Here is a 14792-nt window from a genome sequence, read left to right as displayed (position 1 = left end):
TCTTCAGTATTTCAATGTCTATATCATTATCATGTCTCCTCTATCTTTTATCTTTTTGTTGCTTCGTTTTTTTTTTTTTTTTCACTGTCTTGTGAAAGTTTGTTAGAGACTGGGTAAGTGTGGCTAACAATTCTATTGAAATCTCACCCCCTGTCCCATATGTATAATTATTGTGCATTTATTCCTCCCCTGCTCCCTGAACTGGAATTGTTTGGATTTCAGTAGCATATGTGTAGATTAGTTTGAATATATGTGGAGTAGAAGTGTGAGTTCACATATTTGCTGTCTTGAGATTGATACCAATTACCAAAGTTTAATTAATGGAATACAGCTTAGTATTTCACTTATTAAAGCTTACAACAGACTAGCCCATTAGCAAGATCTCCCAAGACTATCAATTGCGGAACGTTGAGACTGAAGCCATTTAATCAAACAGAATTAATTACTTGAAAGCATTTAAAGCAGTGGTTTTCAACCCTTTTCATATCAAGGTCTATTATTATTTATTCAGCATTTGAGCCACGGACCACCATTTGATGAGATTTAGCCTCTCAGACACAAAACTAAAGAATATTTTGTCATCGTTGGATAAAGATTTTGTCCACAATTCCATGCTGTATTGATGTTGGTACCATTAAGAGATATAACAGGCAAATGTTGATCAAAATAACAATTCTTCCACATTCTCTAATTGTGTAAACTTCTTGTAAATTAACTAATGCAGATGTTTAACAATAACTGAACTCCTGAGATCGGGGTCCATTTGGTTTCATTTTACACACAAGAGTCAAACGATCTAATAAGGGTCCATTTGGTTCCATCATTTAGCTGCATGGGGACCATCTGGAGCCCTCTCAAGGACCACTGGTTGAAAACCACTGATAGACTGTGCTTTCTTGCTAGCTGTCTGTATGTTGGCAGTCTAAGGCATGCTGCAGCAACTAGCATTTCAGCCTTTTGAGGGAATATAATTATTTCAAACTAATTTGCATTTAACCAACATGTGGTTGCCTGTTCACTTCCTAACCTCCCATTTCCTAACGTTCAAATGACATAGAAGACCCCAATACTCATTCCTGTTATCTATAGAAGACCCCAATACTCATTCCTGTTATCTATAGAAGACCCCAATACTCATTCCTGTTATCTATAGAAGACCCCAATACTCATTCCTGTTATCCATAGAAGACCCCAATACTCATTCCTGTTATCCATAGAAGACCCCAATACTCATTCCTATTATCTTATTCCTGTTATACTGTATCTAATACGAGCTTGATGCCGCTACGCATAGCCTTTGATGTCAACGCACTCACGCACGGACACACACACACACACAAAATTTACAATTTACAATTTAGGTATTTAGCAGACGCTCTTAATCCAGAGCGACTTACATTAAGCAAGAACAAAAAAGCATGGGAATACATCACATAAAAACATTTATCAAGAAACATGCGTAAGCTAAGAAAGTAACAGTGGAATATCTATATAATGTACATATAAACTATACATCTATACTACTATGCTATACATATGTACTATGACGTGCTATGACTACATACAATGCAATTATAGTGCTGTCTACATAACATGCTATAAGTCTGTATCAAATGCTATCTAAGTCTACAGAAATGCTATCTAAGGGGGTGGGGTAAGTGCTATGGGCCATGATGGAGTCTGAAAAGGTGGGTTTTCAGACTACGGCGGAAGATTGGGAGTGATGCTGCAGTTCTGACTGCAATGGGAAGTGCATTCCACAGTTTTGGAGCCAGAAGGGAGAAGAGTTTGGGACGTGTGGAGCATTGTCCCGGCGTTTTTAGTGAGGGTACTTCCAGCTTCCCTGCGTTGGCTGATCTGAGTGCGCGGGAGGGTTTGTAGGGTTCGATCATACTTGCAAGATATGGGGGAGCCATACCTTTGGTTGCTTTGAATGCCAGCATCAGAGTTTTGTATTCTGTGCGGGCAGCGACCGGGAGCCAGTGGAGGGAGCGGAGCAGGGGGGAGACATGTGAGAATTATGGCTGGTTGAAGACCAAGCGAGCTGCGGCATTTTGGATCAGCTGGAGAGGCTTAAGTGCACATGCTGGTAGGCCAGTAAGGAGGGAGTTACAATAGTCGAGTTTTGACAAGACTGTTGTCTGGATTAGGAGCTGGGCTGATTCCTGGGTGAGGAACGGTCTAATTCGTCGTATGTTATAGAGTGTGAACCTACAGGATCGAGTGACAGCTGTGATGTGAGTTTTGAACGAGAGCTGACTGTCCAGGACAACACCAAGATTCCTGGCTGTTGGGACAGACACACACACACACACACACACACACACACACACACACACACACACACACACACACACACACACATGTTGATCTAGTTTACATGAGGGTTTCAGCACCACAGTGATGGACAGCGCCATGCCAGCATGCTGTGAACCAGCACGTCACACAGAGAGAGCTTTTTCCATGTGTGTGTTATGCTGCACCAAGCCGTGCTACTCATTCGCTGAGTTGGCGGTTGCCCGGGATCGAACCCATAAACTTGTGGTCCAAAGGCAAGAGCTCTACTGATTGAGCTACCCGGACACACTGCTTGAAGCTGTCTGTAATTATTTTTAGGAACAATCCTTTGAAATTAACCATCTCGTTTTCAAGGGGGTCCGCAAATTACAAAATACACTTCATACATAAAGACATTTTTTTTTTACAGACAATTCAACCAGACAAAACAAACAAAACAAAACAAGACAAAACAAAACAAAACAATACATACGAAAACAAAACAGTACACATGGACATAACACATTGCATCATGGATCTGTTATAATGATGATTAGTGAAAACGTGAACAGGACGTGACGTCAAGATGAGAGGACACAGTTTTGAACAATTGAAAAGATGTTATTGAACGAATATGGACAGGTAGATTGTTCCAGTCAGAAGGAGCTTTAAACATAAATTATTTTTTCGCCAACTGATGTAGGTATATTAAAGTAAACCCGTGAGCAATCTCTAAGTTGATGTGAAGAAGTGCATGGTATAAGCTGTTTCAAATACTGTGGATAATTGAAGTGAATGCATTTAAAGATTAACTGCAGCCAGTGCTGCTGTCTTCTTGAGGTGGGAGATGGTGGGTTGAGATTGTCATACAAAGTACAGTGGTGGGGTGGCGGTGGGTCACGAATCTGCCCGATCGTGCATCACTACCGTATATTTGGTATATGGGCTACTAATGTATGGCAGGAATCTAAAGACTCTAACGGCTTCATAATGTATATGTTAACACAAACCTGACGGCCGGGTTCCATGGTTCCTGCTGTGTCTATGTGGACAGATTTACTGGTTCACAATGAATAACACTTTACTTACTCACTTACTCACTTACTTACTGTACTTACCTGTTTGTATTTCCAGAGACAGTACCATTCGCAGATTGACAATCTCATTGAAGAGACAGTCAAAGAGATGATAACCCTACTTGTAGCAAAGGTAAAAGATTAAAAAATAAATCCGACTCCTCTGAGATGTTTATTGAAGATTTGCATGCTTGCAGTTAAAGGGCCAATTCACCCCTTTTTCAACCAGATCTTATTTTAATGATGTTTGGGAGACAAGAAACACGTTCCTGGGTTACTTTAATGTGGATTATGTGTTTTTAGATATTTTAGTATTTCAAAGTGTCCATGGGCTCCATGATGTCATGGACACTGGTCTCACTTACTTCCTGGACTACATGTTGTCTCAGTAAGACAACCCTCCCCCTATCTACAAGGAGGAACAGTGCACCAAAGCATTATGATAATTGTAGTCCAGGAAGGAAGTGAGACCATGCAGTGTCCAGACTGGCACTTTAAAATACTAAAATATCTAAAAACACATATTACCCACATAAAAAAACCCAGGAAAGTGTTTCTTGTCTCCCAAACATCATTAAAATAAGATCTGGTTGCAAAAGGGGTGAAGTGGCCCTTTAGAAACCCCCCCTACCTTTCTATGTTAAGTATGTACTGTATTTAGTTATGTAGTTATGTATGATTCGACTTTTCAGCTCAAGTCCCAAAAGATACATGTTGGGACTTAACAAAAATACATTATGAATGAACCACTTCACCTCCTTTGATTCAATGTGTGGTTTGACCAAAGGATATCTTTGGAACTGAATTAGGACTCACGTTGAGGATGCTGCCTTTCTCATGTTGTCCACCTCTGTTCAGTTTGTTGTCATCCTAGAGAGTGTCCTGGCCAAGCTGTCCAGATACGACGAGGGCACACTGTTCTCCTCCTTCCTGTCCTTCACAGTAAGACGCTCTGTCTCTCTTTAGTGTCGTCTGTCTTTAGTGTCGTCTGTGTTCCATTCAGATTAGCTCCCTCAGCAATACGGCCTGTTAGTTATTACATAATCGCCTAATCGCAATTATTTGAGATAATTGCAATTATTATTGTTATTGTTTCCATGTTGAAAATAGCCGAAACGTTTGTCCATTTGTTTCAAATATGCAGTCTTGGTGTGTGCGACCCACTACCCTTTATTTTGATATGTTTTGAACGGGTGGCGCACCTATAGTCAGAGCGCGGTGGTCATATGAAGATAGATCTACAAGCTTGCAACACGTCACAAAAGTGACGTGTTGTAACTAGCTAAAAACACAAAAAACACAATTAAATTTGTGTTACAGTTACTTAAATTTGTAATCGCGACAGCCCTACTCGGCAGTCGGCACCAAATACAAATAGCGAGTTAATACGTGAGTGCACTTTTTACGGCTCCACATGAGGCTCTGCTGTGCCATTTCAGGTCAGCAGGATCATAGAGCAGGCTTACTCTCACTGTGTAGCTTTTGTTGTGAAAAGTGGCGCCTGCAACTGAAGACCTAACTCTTTTCTTTTTCACCCAATCTTCTCTAACTCAAGGTGAAAGCTGCCTCAAAGTACGTGGACGTACCTGTAAGTGAGAGTTACCTTTGTGTGTGTGTGTGTGTGTGTGTGTGTGTGTGTGTGTGTGTGTGTGTGTGTGTGTGTGTGTGTGTGTGTGTGTGTGTGTGTCAGTTGCTCTACCTTTGTTGGATCAGATAAAAATTTCAAGGAGCTCCATTTTGATATGCACTAGGCCACATTTGATACGATTTTTGTCTCTGGGATCCCAATTTACACTGTAGAAATGCCTCAATATTGCTGTCTGGGCTTTCAAAGTTAGATATCAAGGTGGCAAAGTTGTTTTCCTTTTTTGTCCACTCCCAAACCTGCATGGAAATATAATGTCAATGTTGATAAAATTTGCATTCATATAGAATGAAAGAAATATCAACCAACTTTTTGAGAACGAGAGCTTTGTTCAACTCCCTACTTTAACAAGCAGACAAGCAAACAATACAAGCAGTTATCGATTGATCAACAGATTATATAGCTAAATAGATCATTAACAGTTTGCGGTTTCATTTCATTGAAGAATTCAAGATGGCTATTGCAAATTTCACGAAGATTCAAGGGTATATAATCTGCAATTATTGACTAATAATCTGACAACGTGGGTTGAATATTACAATATATATTACTTAAATAATAACAAAAGCAGTGAGTGCGTTGAATTTCACTTCAAATAACACTTCAAATTATTATATTATATATATTATATTATAATAACATCGGAGTACTTTGCTGCCAACACGTTTGTCCCATCAACATCAACTTCTTATATAAATGTCGTGTCAGAGAATCTGCCATTACATGGGATACTCTGCCCAGCTGATGTTAATTGTACGCTAATTGTACACCCCCCCCCCCCCCCCCTATTCTGGGCATGTCATATTAGGTGAACATTTATAGGCAAATATTCTGCAAATATAGTAGATCTACAAGCTTGGCAGATAAGCTATTTTCTTTGAAGCGGTTTGATATAGAGGGAAAAAGGAGATGGCTAGATACAGAACAATAAAAAGACAACATGTTTCTGCCTTTATGGCCTTCTTCAGCCAGGGCATGTACGTAGAAAGACATGCCCTGAGGACCTCTATGGAGGTGATACCAAGAAGGTTACCAAGCAAGTACCATGTAGAACGTACTATGAAACAACAATGAAACAATGAAAAACATATACCAGATGAGCTTGTATGTACCAGTGAGACACGTGCCAAAAGACTGCAAAGACTACTAACAGGGGGAAAGGATATGTAAAGATGTTAAATGGGTCATGACAGTCTTCCCTTCCCTCTCAAATCCAGCAGAGTGCTAGCCTTCCAAATCCAACACCTCTGTTCGTGTTCAGTTTGCACTTGCCAAGTTTGTGTCACTTGGTTTGTGGTCAAGTGAAAATCTCTGTGACAGAAACTGACAGTTTAGTAACGCCTCTTGAAATGTTCATAATAATTGACTATCGCAATCACTCGCACCCTTTCACAATTGCGAGACATTTGCGCATGTACATTTTGTGTCCGTCAAGTTTGTATCGTGTTATATTAGCGGCAGTGCCTACCTTTTTGACATACTTTTTTCTTCCTCCATGACGTTTGCAGAAACCGGGGATGGATGTGGCAGACGGTTACGTGACCTTCGTTCGCCACTCCCAGGACATGCTGCGGGACAAGGTCAATGAGGAGGTGTACGTAGAGAGGTTATTTGATGTAAGTAAACCTAATGGCGCGTCCTCCATTCATTGTAGGGATGCTCAGCAGTGAGAGGAAGCTTATGCAGAGTCACCAAAGAGACAGTGAGATGGCGTCTTCCTTCATTTTGATCCTTGATTATTATTACAAAGTATACGTTAACCACTTCAGCCCTATAGATACATTTCGGCCATTTGAACATAGCCGATGTACAAGCTCACAGTGTGTCGCAATGCGACGCATTGTGAGCTTGTAGATCTGCTATTTTCAAAAGATTTTTATTTTTGAAAACTTGAAATGGGACATTCTGCGTATTCTACATTGCAGTATTGATACTTTCACAGGAGTAAAAAGAAATAGTACTTTTTCCACCACTGATCAGGCTTGCGAAAGACCTTGCTTACAGTCTCTGGTGTGTCTGACTATAAGCCTCACTGCTGAGCCTCCCATTGAATGAAGCCGGAGGATTGGCCCTTCCTAAAATGTGATAAAACAAGAACTGCTTGTGGGATAAGTCACATTTCTCAGCTCCCCTCACTTTGCTGCTTCTTTGAGCTCTCTAAAACCTCCGCACAGCTGCCTCGCAGGTCTCTCTTTTCACCTCGTTGTCTCGCTGCGGTCTTCCTGTTTGGACACTATGTGCTACTTTGTGTTCATGTGTCTTTTGTCCCGTCGTGTTTGTTTGGAATGTGGACGAGGCTTGAAGGAGAGATTATCTCAGGCGGCGTTCTCTGTTTGTGACTCAGCAAACAGTCGAGTTAAGAAGGAGCTCTAACTTTAAAACATGGCCCTATAGTATCACATTCCCAGCCTCTACCAGTGACACACATGCACCAACAAGGTTATGCATCCGTTTACTTTCAGGAACTGATGGTGTTAACCGTACAATTAGGGATGGTCCCGATCAGGTTTTTTTGTTCCCGATCCGATCATTTGATGAAAATTACGTGATCGGCGCCGATTTCCGATCACATGATCGGATCGGGACAACCCATACCTACAACATAAGATGTAAATGTGTTTGTTAATCTTCAGCATATAGTCCAGTAGCTGGTAGCCTATAGTAGTTCATTTAGCCTATATAATGGTTAATGGTGATTCAAACTTGTAATTACTTACAATGATATTGACTATTATGTTGAAATGGTAGCTTCTTGGTAGATAGATGGTAGGTTCTTAATGTACAGATTTTGTGTCATGCAAATCTTACCCAAAGACCAAGGAGCCCCCCCCCCCCCCCCCCAACTAACACACATTCTAATGAGGGCTTAAGAGGATAAGGACAAGCAGAGAGTAATATCCAGTGTTTCAGAGAGAGAGAGAGAGAGAGAGAGACAGCACGAACACTGTCTTAAGGAATTAATCACCGGTGTCTTGATCCAGGTCACGTAATCCTCTGAAATCGCCATGTTACCGACTGTCACTTTATTATTGCCCCTCTGCAATCCAAGCTCTCTGATTGTGTGTGTGACTGTGAGTAAGGCACTCGTGTCTCGTGTGCTTTTGGGGATGCTGTGTGTGTGTACGGTGTGTATATGCGTATGTGTGTGCACAAGTGGATGTTGACACGTCTGTCTGTCTCGCTGTCTGTCTGGCTGTGAGGCCCATGCTGCATCCGGCTGCCCTGACAGAGAGCCACAAGGGGAGGAGGTGTCCTCTCCTTTCTCTGCTGGATGTTTGTGTCTGTCACTGCATCTTGACCCACTGTTTTGCCATGATATGTCCTTCTCCTTCTCCTCGCCACCGCCATCTTCAAGCAGAGCGCTCGCTGTCTGCTGTGCTGAGCGCGCTCCGGACCGCTGCTCCTGTCTCTCCCTATCTGCTCTGCCTCTGGCGCCACTAGTGGCCCCCCCACCGAGTGTCTCTGGCTGCACTGTGGAACTCTGCTCTGATGTGCTTTTCTTCACACCCTTTCTCCTCTCTCTCTCTCTCTCTCTCTCTCTCTCTCTCTCTCTCTCACACACTCTCCCCCCTCTCTCGTCTTTATCTGTCTAAGCACTGTCACACTTCACTGCTGCTACCTGCTAGCAGCATGATTAGCAGTCGGTCGCTCACGAAGCATGGAGGCGGGGCCTGTGTTGCATGCCATTTATCTTTCTGAACAATTAACTTGGTCAAATATTTTCTCTCTCTCATTTTGCGGCTAAAGGCCAGTACATGCTCCTTTCAGACGTCAAAACTGAGGTCATTCAGAAAGCATGCTGATGGGCGATCTCAGAAAGTTTTTTTCCCCCAGAACTCGTACACCTCCAGATGTCCCGACACTCTGAACTATAGTTCGGAAAGCCTTTCTGAACCCCGACCTCGGAAAGGAGCATGAATTTGCCTTTAGTGCTCGCCACCCCCTTTCTCTCTCGAGCCTGTCTTCGTTTTTCTTTCCATTCCTTGAAATGTTTCTGGCTGGCATATTCATCATTTAACAAAAATGGAACTTATCTCGCACCTGGAGTCTGTTTTAGCATGTTGGGGAAGTAGGTGGTGAAGATTTTCCACATCAAATAATGTCCCTCTGTGAATCTCCTAGCAGGGCCGTTTCTCCTGGAAGACACACTACCACCGCTCACCTCCATGCACCCTGAGGCTGCAACGCAACCTATCATTAAACATGACAAAATCCTAATTATTATATATCAAAACAAAATGTCATTGCAAATAGTTGAGGAGCAAAAAGTACAATAACAACAATAATCACGTGAAGTTGACATGATTGGTTTACATTGTAAACCGTTGGATGTCTGAGCACATCATATTTTCATTATGTTTTGGTGACTCGCAGGAGCACAGCTGTTACGCTCGGTGACCAGATTAGGTGAAACCAGTCAAACGGGTTATAATTTGGAACTGAAGATCTGCGGTTGTATTTTGGCTGATTGTAAAAACGATTACACTTCTGTGTTACTTTGTAACAACTGAATAGAATTGAATGAACCCTGCACTGTGACTGGATATAATAAGTAGGTCATAGGTGGTGGATAAACTAAGAATAGAGCATAAATCACATAAAGTTATGTGTGCTTTGTAGCTTTGAGAGGTGACACCAGGACGCCAGCACTACGGAACATGACAGACGGCTGATATTTAGGTTTTGTTGGCAACATTTAAAATTTTGAGTTAAAGTACAAAAGTATTGGCATCAAAATGTACTTAACCCATTCTGACCTGAGATCAGATTAAAAAAAAATCTTCTACATCCTGACAGTTTTCTGAAAAAGCTATGTTTCTATTTCAGTCGTTCTTCGATAAAAAAATAAATAGCAGACCTACAAGCTCGTAAGTGGCGCGCTATGAGCTTGTAGATCTGCTATTTTAACATAACATAATGCTAACACCAAATTAAACTACCAAAAGTGAAAGTACTCTTTATGCACAATGTCACATCTTAAGTTTAAAAAAAATGTTTTAAATAGCCGATCGACAGTGAGCTTGTAGATCGGCTATTTTTAACTGCCCGAAAGGGCTGACGCTGTTGGATGTATATGTTTTGTAAAAGTATTTGATATTAGAAACACTATTACAAATACCTCAAAATTGTACACTACAAGTACAGTATTTAAGTAAAATGTATGTGGTTGCTTTCCACCACTGCTGGATTTCCAAACGTCATAAGGAATATAGCTACAACCCGACACGTTGCTTATTGCTCAAAGTAATCCCAAAGCCCAGTATAATCCCATGTGCCACAGAGGACAATTCGGTGAAGGGTTTGGCATTACAATGGAGTGACGTTTGGGTGGGACGTGGCCAGGGGGACGTGAGATACAAGGTTCATTTGCAGTTAATTGGGGCTATGACATAGATTCATTTTCTCCCTGGACCTGCGTTCTCATATCAGGCACGGTAAGGAGATTATGCCACTGATAAATGTGTCTATTGTGACACCCAGACAGCCCATATGTGAGCCAACGCTAATGTTAAACAAACAATGGCGTCTTAAGACATGAATCGCCGTCTTAGTCATGTTAATGCGCGTGACTAATACCCATGTTGTGGGATAGATTCCCTGGGTGGGAGGGGGCATGTTGGGGAAAACGTTCCACTGATAGTTGACCTGTTTCTGTACCACATCTATCTAAGACCGATGGTGTTTTAGATTGAGGTTATGAATGTATCCGGAATCACATCGAGTGGGGTCACCCTGCAGGGGTCTATTACTATACCTCTACACCATTGATTGATTGAAATATTTATTAACAGTTTGCAGAATTACAGTACATTTCAAGCACAAACTCAATACAAAGACTGTTAACTGTGAGTGGACGACCCAATTAAGCATTACACTTGTTTACAAGAGGGTCCACCGTGTTCAATTCATCAAAACATTTAGAGACGTATACAAATAGACACATCTATATAGTCAAAGAACAGAACAGGAATTCATCATAAAGGAAGCAAAAAGGGAAAAGAAACATATACAGTGAGGGGGAAAAGAGGCGGGCGGTGTGGGGGGGGGATTCAGATTTTACGGGGGCCAGTTTGGAATTGCAGACGTCCGTATTGGTGCCCTTTGAGAGCGGTTTTGAAGGAGTCTCTTCCATGAAAATTGCCAGTTTTCAAGCTCACAAAATCGGCATCTATTGCTACATTTTTGCCTGTTTTATCTGAACGCGTCCAGGATAGGGATGCTGTAGGAGCACAGGACGGGCTCTTGACTCTGTGCTTCTTTCTGCTGTCTGTTTTTCTCCTCGCCAAGTGTTATTTTTCACGAGTTTCAAATCAGATTTATTTTATGCCGTTTTAGCCACAATCCTTGACCCACAATCCAATCAAAAAAATGATCTCTTTAGCATTATCCTTTTATTTTTGTGAAAATTGTTGTCTAAGACAGGTAGCCTACAGAGTGTGTGTGTGTGTGTGTGTGTGTGTGTGTGTGGGTGTGGGTGTGTCTGCACATGTGTGTGTGTGCGCATGCACATGTGTGCGCACAATATTCAGCCAGAATGATTAATGTTACATAGAACGCTCATCCAGTGTACACAGTCAAATCCTTTGAGCTCATTTAACTCTGTGTGTAAAAAAAACTGACCTGGAATCGTTCCCAGGGTTAAATTCAAACTCATGATTTTACTATGCGTGTGCAGATGGATTTTTATGGTATGGCTGTTGTTTGTGCTTTGGAGCTGGCAGTGAAATACACAAATTAGGACAGTTGACTATTTACGACCACTGGGATTGGTTTACTTGTTTGTTACACACACACACACACACACACACACACACACACACACACACACACACACACACACACACACACACACACACAAAACCTTATCCACAACAATAACAACATTCTTTAGTATGGGGTCTGAGAGGCTAAATGTCGTCAAATGGTGGTCCGTGGCTCAAATGCTGAATAAATAATGGGCCTCGATATGAAAAGGGTTGAAAACCAATGCCCTATACCCTGCATCCACCCCCTTCGCTGGGTTCTTGAAAGACGGACCGAAGGGAGAGCGATGCGGATTAAAACAGCTGTGCTTAACGACGGACAGACATGGGAGGGGGTGGTGGTGGGGGTGGTGGTGTGGTGTGGGGGGGGGGGGGGGGGGCTTAGCAGCCCTGTGGAGATCATTGATTAAAAAAAGCCATCTCTTTAGCCTCAGACAAATCCTGCCCCGCAATGATATCCCCGCAGTGGCCTCCTGCCTGCCCCAAGATGCACCCACCACCACCACCACCACCACCAGTGCCAGCCTGAGAGCAAGGGGTGGGGGGTGGGGGGGTAGAAGAAGAGAGTGGGAGAGTGAAAGAAGGACAAAAGCAATAATGATGTTCTGTTCGGTGATTGCTGGTGGTGCCCAGCGGCGTTGGAGCTACCAACCAGCCCCTCCCATCCCCCCCCCCCCCCCCCCCCCCCCCAGGGGAGTTGGGGTTGAAGATACGTGGGATTACATGGGTCAATTATACACTTAATCTGCCTTTGCCTGGTGGGCGGATTAGGAGCGCAGCTCATTGATTGATTTGAAGTATTTCCGTTGACCTTGGGGTAGTTATCAGATTGACAAAAGCCTTCGGCGAGATTGCACTTATGTGTGACCAAAGTTAAAGCCCTTTTAATCACCGCTGCTGCTGCCGCTGCCGCCCGCGCCTCCCCGCGCCGCCAACCGGCGGTGGCGGAAAGTAACTCGCTACGTTTACTCAAGTGCCGTATACTTCAAAAGTAGGTGATAAATCAGGTCATTTTACTTTTAACATTTTTATACTTTTTTTTATACTTGTCTACTTATACAAATATATATATATAGGCAAATATTGTACTTTTTACTCCACTACTATTATATAAAAAAACGTTACTAGTTACTCTGCAGATTTAGATTATTACAAAACATACTGTTTTTTTTTATTCTTCAGCTTCGGAAATCTACAAGCAACATGTCACATTGAGACGCATTCTGAGCTATTTTCAAAAAGGCTTTTTAACCTTGTACTGTAAGTCTATTTCTTTGTACAGAATATTAGACTTTTTTTTTTTAAAGAGGCCGCTCAACAGTATTTCTACTTTGTCGTATTGCTGTTTTGTGCAAGTATAAGAGTATAAGAAGCAATCTGAGCACTTGTTCCACCACCGACGGCTACAGTATGTGGAGGAGGGTGAGAGTGCAGGGGTCATCTCTCAATGTGACCCCACACTGAGAGATTGGAGATTGATGGATTTTAAACAGTTGTTTTTCATGCTGTCGTGCTTTGGTCAAGTCAGGGCTTTACTGTGATGATGAGGAGAAGGCCATGCAGACTGATGAGAGAGAGAGAGAGAGAGAGAGAGAGAGAGAGACGCCATCATACCACTTGACTGTCCGAGACGCTTTACCACTTTGCTGTCTCAGATCATGAACCCCCTCCCCCCCCCCAACACACACACACACACACACACTGCCTTTCCATCCCTGTTACTGCTGCACCAAGTGAACAGTTTAATCAACTCTGAGCTTTGGACACACGCAAACTTAACTCTCCGCCAGACCAGAAATGTGTCAATAACAACGGCAGCGGTTGTGAAATGAGCTGTTTCTTTCTATTATATAAGTGGAGGCATTTTTAATTATTCTAACGTGGTAAAGTAGTAAAAACATGCATTGTGACTTATGAGTCAGCAGTGTACACGTATTGAAGGTAGAGATATTTCAATTCAGAGCATTATTGTTCAATTTAAAATACATTTCTTTCCAATGTTTTTTCTTTCCCCCCTCCCTTTTATTTATTTCTGTCAATTCTCGCTATCTTTAATAATATTAAAGACAAACATTATGAATCCATGACCAGACTCGTTTCGGGCCCATTCGTTCAGATTAGCTTGTAATTGTTTTGGAAAATAAAAATAACATTTAATCCTGTAGAAACACAGCATCTCAAATCCATTGCATTAATGCCTCGTCTTGTTTTATTTATTTATATACTTTTCATGCCAGACAATAATATCTTTAGGTTAAAAGTAAATCAAATCTAAAATGATTACAACAACAAATAAACATGGAAATAATAGTTGCAGTCAGGGATTTATATATATATATTATATATATATATATATATATATATATATATATATATATATATATATATATATATATATATATAATATGAATTAAAGTCCAACAGAATGAGGTGCATGACTGACTGTGTATATGACTGTTTAAAACATGCTCCGAAAAAGGTTTCACTTCTGTTTAATGAAGTCTGTAAGCAGCTTAGTGTCTTTATAATGAATGAGAGAGAGAGACAGAGACAGAGCATTCTGTTTTCTCTTGGTTTCTTCAGGGATAAATCCTCTGTCAGCGTTTGAACAGAGCTCTCTCTCCAGTTGTATCCTCAACTCTTTTCTCCTTTTCCATCTCCCCCCCCCCCTCTCTCTCTCTCTCTCTCTCTCTCTCTCTCTCTCTCTCTCTCTCTCTCTCTCTCTCTCTCTCTCTCTCTCTCTCTCTCTCTCGACTAAAAGGGAGGTATGGTGGCATGTGTTTGATTAACTTGTCCGACAAAAGTGACAGCTGCTTGCGGGTGTACTTGAATAAGTGGCCCCAGTGCCGCTTCGTCTTTGTACATCTGTCAGTGCCGGGGCAGTGGGGACCGAGGTGAAAAGAGAACAAATTGGTCGCGAAAAGCAGGCCATTCACCTTCCACATGCCCCCCTCTGCTCCTCCGCCCCGCGCTCCCATTCAGGTGCTTGGCGGGACCCTCGAGAGCTCGCTAGCTTATTCCATCTCTGCT

The 14792-nt window shown here is 42.1% G+C and overlaps 1 protein-coding gene across 6 annotated transcripts in view; it reads left to right on the top strand.

Moving 5' to 3' along the window:
• cadpsa (Ca2+-dependent activator protein for secretion a) overlaps window positions 1-14792 on the top strand; it is a gene marked incomplete at its 5' end in the record, with an annotated part of 137839 nt that overhangs the window by 110841 nt on the left and 12206 nt on the right. For 5 of the 6 annotated variants that reach the window (XM_083771339.1, XM_083771338.1, XM_083771337.1 and 2 more), the window contains 4 exons: window positions 3412-3486; window positions 4212-4295; window positions 4909-4941; window positions 6507-6614. In XM_083771339.1, the coding sequence (XP_083627465.1) occupies window positions 3412-3486; window positions 4212-4295; window positions 4909-4941; window positions 6507-6614 (300 nt within the window). Of the gene's footprint in view, window positions 1-98; window positions 114-3411; window positions 3487-4211; window positions 4296-4908; window positions 4942-6506; window positions 6615-14792 lie in introns of all 6 variants that reach the window. The other variant, XM_083771335.1, reaches the window with a different exon arrangement.

The sequence above is a fragment of the Protomyctophum parallelum genome (assembly GCF_964188405.1).
Source record: "Protomyctophum parallelum genome assembly, chromosome: 8".
Classification (NCBI taxonomy): domain Eukaryota; kingdom Metazoa; phylum Chordata; class Actinopteri; order Myctophiformes; family Myctophidae; genus Protomyctophum; species Protomyctophum parallelum.
The sequence above is the reverse complement of the archived record's forward strand: the minus strand, read 5'-3'. Positions and strand labels throughout refer to the sequence as shown.